Here is a 6000-nt window from a genome sequence, read left to right on the forward strand (position 1 = left end):
ATCACTGACATAATGACTTCACATTGATGATCCCTGGGCTTTCTATCGTTTCTTCTCTTGTTCTTTCACAGATGGACAGAAGGAATATTTTGATAAACTGAAGCTTCTGATTGAGGAGATGGAGTCGCAGTACGAGAAGCCGCTCTTCCTGATCGGTCACAGCCTCGGTAATCTTTATCTGCTGTACTTCCTTCACCATCAGCCTGCGGAGTGGAAGAAGAAATATATCAAGGGCTTCATCTCTTTGGGAGCACCATGGGGGGGGGCAGTGAAGCCTCTACTGGTCCTAATGTCAGGTGAGTGGAGCGTGTGCACAGCTGGCAGGGACGCCTCTAGGGGGCACCATACTAGGACACGGCCATAGCTGGATGCTAATGCTGGGAGCACTCTGGATGCTTTATTGGAGATGTGAGATTCCGCTGTTCTGGTTTCTATGTGCCCGAGATGTGGCCCCCGTCTCATCTGAAGAGCGCTGATGTCAGGACAACCGTGGGAGGAAGGGATGGAGGCGTCCAGGTTGGCAGTTTCTCTGCCAGATCAGGTGTATTTAGTAGAGCAGGAGCACCCACCAGTGCAGAATAAAGTAATAGATCTGATCTGTGCAGCCAGGCATGGGTCCATGTCATGGGCAGCTATGTCGGCATCAGAAGACAGTGGATGTGTCGGGCACAGCTTAGTCTCCTGGCGCTGATCTGAACCGAGGATGCATGTCCCCATGCACTATACTGTTAGATGAACATTTATTTTGCCATCTCTCCTGACTGCCCCGTATACAGGACCACCCAGGTAATCCAAATGAAAAGAGGAAACTAAGCCTCTACCAGGTACTTTATCCCTTCCAAACTCCAGAAACAGAAGGAAAACCACCTCTGAAGAATATTTGACCTGGAATTATATTCTCCATCATCTGTATCCTATTTGGCATGGGATTATAAAAACCTCTTCAGTGTACAATTGTAACCGAACACCAAACATTGGCAGTGGGAGTCGAGAGTCAAAGGGCTGTGAGATACAGATCTCACACCTTGTAAAGCTCACAGCAGAATAAAAAGCTTGCCGAGATGTGGAGACCATGCAGAGACCATGCTGTTATGATTAGGTTACCGAGGAGGATAACCGGGAAATAAGCTAGGCAACCAGAACACCAGAAAGGTTGGCAACTTGGCGGACTGCAGACCCCTAAATCTAACAACACAACTAGAATTAGCCGTGGGACGTACCTACGATGCCATAGACGCCTCGGCACAGCCAAAGAGTTAACTAAGCCTAAAGCAAGAAAGGGGAAAGCTAAACTGCCCCAGAGCAGACCCCAAAGGAACAGATAGCCCCCAAACATATATTGTCGGTGAGACAAGAAGAGGCACAAACACAGGCAGAAAATAGAGTAAGCAAATGATGGGGCCCAAACTGTCTAGATAGCACAGGACAGAAAAGATACTGTCTGCAATCACACACAAAGCCCTAAGAAAAATCCAACACGTCTGATATGCAAAAATACTGAGGCCACACAACCTCTCCCCCACTAGATCAGCATTCTGGTGTGAACTGGAAGCAAAACAAAAGATACTGACATAACAGGGGATTAGCAATACTGAACAGACTGACATGAGCTGTGGCATACGGAGCGGGGCCCAGCACCGGTCCCAGCAGGGAACAATGCTGAGCCCACAAAGCAAAGCAGAAAGCAGAGAAAGACAAAACTGGATGAAATGCAAAAAGATTCCAGCAAACAAAAGTTATCTGAATGATGCAGGACCAAGCAGGGGACAAGCGGACTTCAAGATACACAGGAAGAAAAACAAATCACCAGCAGCAACTGAGGGAAGCTTGCTCACTTAAACCTTCCCAGTCTGTAACACTTGACTTCCACTTATCATCTTCAGGTGATGGACTTCTGTCAACCCGACCAGCTCCACTACACGCAGCCACCACCCGAGGGAGCCCAATCTCAGAAGTCAGGTTGAGTGTTCACAACACCATGCTGTCAAAATTGCTTTAAGTCAGCTATGATTCCATAATGAGTTATGGAGATACTATACGTCCTATCCATAGAGTACATCATGTACATTTCCAAGATCCCCAGACCAGACCGAACATCTTGCAGGTTCTTGATCCATTCTAGCCTCACAGGGTGGGGAGATACGTAGAATAGCTAGTAGGGAACGGATAGCAAAGCTGTGTTCGGTCTTAGTGCGTAGCAGGAGTCCGGTCGGATCCGATGGCACCAGAACCACCACCCTAGGACCATCAACAATGGAGTTACAGTGGGGAAAAAAGTATTTAGCCAGCCACCAATTTTGCAAGTTTTCCCACTTAAAATGATGAGAGCGGCCTGTAATTGACATCATAGGTAGAGCACAACTATGAGAGGCAAAATGAGAAAACAAATCCAGAAAATCACCTTGTCTGATTTGGGAAGATTTATTTTGCAAACTATGGTGGAAAATAAGTATTTGGTCATTAACCAAAGTTGATCTCAGTATTTTGTTATCTATCCTTTGTTGGCAATGACAGAGGTCAGACGTTTTCTGAGTCTTCACAAGGTTGCCACACACTGTTGGTGGTATGTTGACCCATTCCTCCATGCAGATCTCCTCTAGAGCAGTGAGGTACATGCCAGCATCTGGGGGTTCAGCTCCTCTTCATCTAATATGTAAGGGGGCTGTTGCAGTAGGTCTTATAATACAACACCAATTCCAAAAAGACTCTGCTTCTGCAGAGCCATGCAGTTATGATGGATGTAGGATGTAGTTTACCATTGTCCTGCTGAGATGTGAAAAGCCTTCCCTGAAATCGGCATTGCCTGGATGGAGCAGATGAGCTCAAGCACCAGCATCCAATATGGACTGTCCACCTTGTCGCTTCTGCACATGGATTTCTCCAGAATCTCTGAATCTTTTGATATTTAGCACTGAAAATGGAGGGATTATCAAAGAATTTTCTATTTTACTCAGAGGAACATTTTTCTGAAATTGTTGGTTAATTTTTAGATGTAGTTGCTCACAGATTGGTGACCTCTGACCATCTTTGCTTCTGTGAGACTCTGCCTCTATAACACTCATCTGACATAGTAGAAAATTAATCCACCGGATGGTTTTTTTTTATTAGCGCCACTTTTCTAGCCTTTTTTTTTTTTTAAATGTGTGCAACTTTTGAGATGTTTCTGCCATCAATTACTAAATGAGTTAGTTTTTCTAATGAAATGGACAAATGTCCAACATTCAGTTCTGATCGGAGTCCCATGTTGTGCTTGTTAAAATATGGCAAAAGGAGATTTCTGAATCATTGCACTCTTCCTGCATTCTTGTTTTCTATACATTTTATACTGAGGCCCACATTTTTTGGAATTGGGGTTGTATATTTTCTGTATTAGGTTTGCTCTGTTTACATTCGATTATGTCCCGAAGCCTCCTGGTCATCCTCACCATATTCAGTCTGAGATACCGGGTCTATTTGGTGGGATTCCCAGACTATAGAGCAGCAAGTATCCCCCCATCTTCATCTGGGATGTCTGCCATGTCCTCATCCTTACACAATTGATATCATTTTATTCACTAATATTTCCCTAAAACAGATTGTCCATGGTGCATGAGGGAGCAATAAGCCTGCAGTAATTCTGTATTTGCTCCTTTACAGGAGATAACCACGGGATCCCGATGGTTTCCAACATCAAAATTCGAGAAGAACAGAGGATGACCACAACTAATCCATGGATGATTCCAACTAACCTGGGATGGCCAGAATCACATGTCTTCATTTCCACCCCAAAATACAATTACACTAACAAGGATTATAAGAAATTCTTCCACGATATTGACTTTGAAGATGGCTGGTATATGTGGGAAGATACAAAGGTTCTTCTAGAAGGATTGCCGCCCCCAGGTGTAGACACATACTGTATCTATGGCACAGGTCACCCCACAGCCGAGACCTATATATATGGGGACGACTTCCCCAATGGGCCACCAATAGACATCATCTATTCTGATGGAGATGATACAGTACATAAGAGAAGTATGGAATTGTGCAAACGATGGAAGAAACAGCAAAATGAGACAGTCCAGGTGATTGAGCTGCCCGGAATGCACCATCTCAGTATGGTCTTCAGCAATCGGACATTAAATGCTATTAATGACATCCTGCTGGGGAAAGATCTCTAAACCTGCCATGTTATCACATGTGTCTCACCTCACCGCAGGACTTACTGTTATACACAGGCCCTGAGTATAAGCGCCTGTAATGACTGGGCCACCATGTACGTGTGCCTGTAATGACCGTGGCCACCATATATATGTGTGACTGTAATGACAGGGCCTACCATGTAAATGTGCTTGTTATTATTACAGGGGACGTTGTAACTTCTATCATAGCAATGTGAAGCCTAACACCATTAAACAAATATCGTGCAACAAATAAATACATGTACTACAAGACTGCTCATGTCTTTGTGTGCATATAATGTACATTTAGATAAAACCTGCCACCACCTGTATGCAGAGATACGTGATAAGATCCTGTCTGCAGCCACCACTAGGGGGAGCTCCCTGTATACAGAGATACATGATAAGATCCTGTCTGCAGCCACCACTAGGGGGAGCTCCCTGTATACAGAGATACATGATAAGATCCTGTCTGCAGTCACCACTAGGGGGAGCTCCCTGTATACAGAGATACATGATAAGATCCTGTCTGCCGTCACCACTAGGAGTAGCTCCCTGTATACAGAGATACATGATGAGATCCTGTCTGCAGTCACCACTAGGGGGAGCTCCCTGTATACAGAGATACATGATAAGATCCTGTCTGCAGTCACCACTAGGGGGAGCTCCCTGTATACAGAGAGACATGATAAGCTCCTGTCTGCAGTCACCACTAGGAGGAGCTCCCTGTATACAGAGATACATGATAAGATCCTGTCTGCAGTCACCACTTGGGGGAGCTCCCTGTATACAGAGATACATGATAAGATCCTGTCTGCAGTCACCACTATGGGGAGCTCCCTGTAGACAGAGATACATGATAAGATCCTGTCTGCAGCCACCACTAGGAGGCGCTCCCTGTATACAGAGATACAAGATAAGATCCTGTCTGCAGTCACCACTAGGGGGAGCTCCCTGTATACAGAGATACATGATAAGATCCTGTCTGCAGTCACCACTTGGGGGAGCTCCCTGTATACAGAGATACATGATGAGATCCTGTCTGCAGCCACCACTAGGGGAAGCTCCCCATATACAGAGATACATGATAAGATCCTGTCTGCAGTCACCACTAGGGGGAGCTCTCTGTATACAAAGATACATGATAAGATCCTGTCTGCAGTCACCACTAGGGAGAGCTCCCTGTATACAGAAATTCTTGATAAGATCCTGTCTGTAATCACCACTAGGGGAAGCTCCCTGTATACAGACACATGATAAGATCCTGTCTGCAGTCACCACTAGGGGGAGCTCCCTGTATACAGAGATACATGATAAGATCCTGTCTGCAGCCACCACTAGGAGGAGCTCCCTGTATACAGAGATACATGATAAGATCCTGTCTGCAGCCACCACTAGGGGGAGCTCCCTGTATACAGACTCATGATAAGATCCTGTCTGCAGCCACCACTAGCAGGAGCTCCCTGTATACAGAGATACATGATAAGATCCTGTCTGCAGCCACCACTAGGGGGAGCTCCCTGTATACAGAGATACATGATAAGATCCTGCCTGCAGTCACCACTAGTGGGAGCTCCCTGTATACAGAGATACATGATAAGATCCTGTCTGCAGTCACCAATAGGGGGAGCTCCCTGTATACAGAGATACATGATAAGATCCTTCCTGCAGTCACCACTAGGGGGAGCTCCCTGTATACAGAGATACATAAGATCATGTCTGCAGTCACCACTAGGGGGAGCTCCCTGAATACAGAGATACATGATAAGATCCTGTCTGCAGTCACCACTAGGGGGAGATCCCTGTATACAGAGATACATGATAAGATCCTGTCTGCAGT

General features: G+C 45.7%; 1 protein-coding gene across 2 annotated transcripts in view; it reads left to right on the forward strand.

The window, feature by feature from the left end:
- Positions 1-4433, forward strand: part of LCAT (lecithin-cholesterol acyltransferase) — a 229423-nt gene extending 224990 nt beyond the window's left edge. For both annotated transcript variants that reach the window (XM_073564245.1, XM_073564246.1), the window contains 2 exons: positions 72-296; positions 3637-4433. In XM_073564245.1, the coding sequence (XP_073420346.1) occupies positions 72-296; positions 3637-4160 (749 nt within the window). In that variant the 3' untranslated portion in view covers positions 4161-4433. The remainder of the gene's footprint in view (positions 1-71; positions 297-3636) is intronic.
- The last annotated feature ends 1567 nt before the right edge of the window (positions 4434-6000 follow it).

Source organism: Dendrobates tinctorius, unplaced genomic scaffold (assembly GCF_039654945.1).
Source record: "Dendrobates tinctorius isolate UK_male_01 unplaced genomic scaffold, ASM3965494v1 ptg000440l, whole genome shotgun sequence".
Taxonomy (NCBI): Eukaryota; Metazoa; Chordata; class Amphibia; order Anura; family Dendrobatidae; genus Dendrobates; species Dendrobates tinctorius.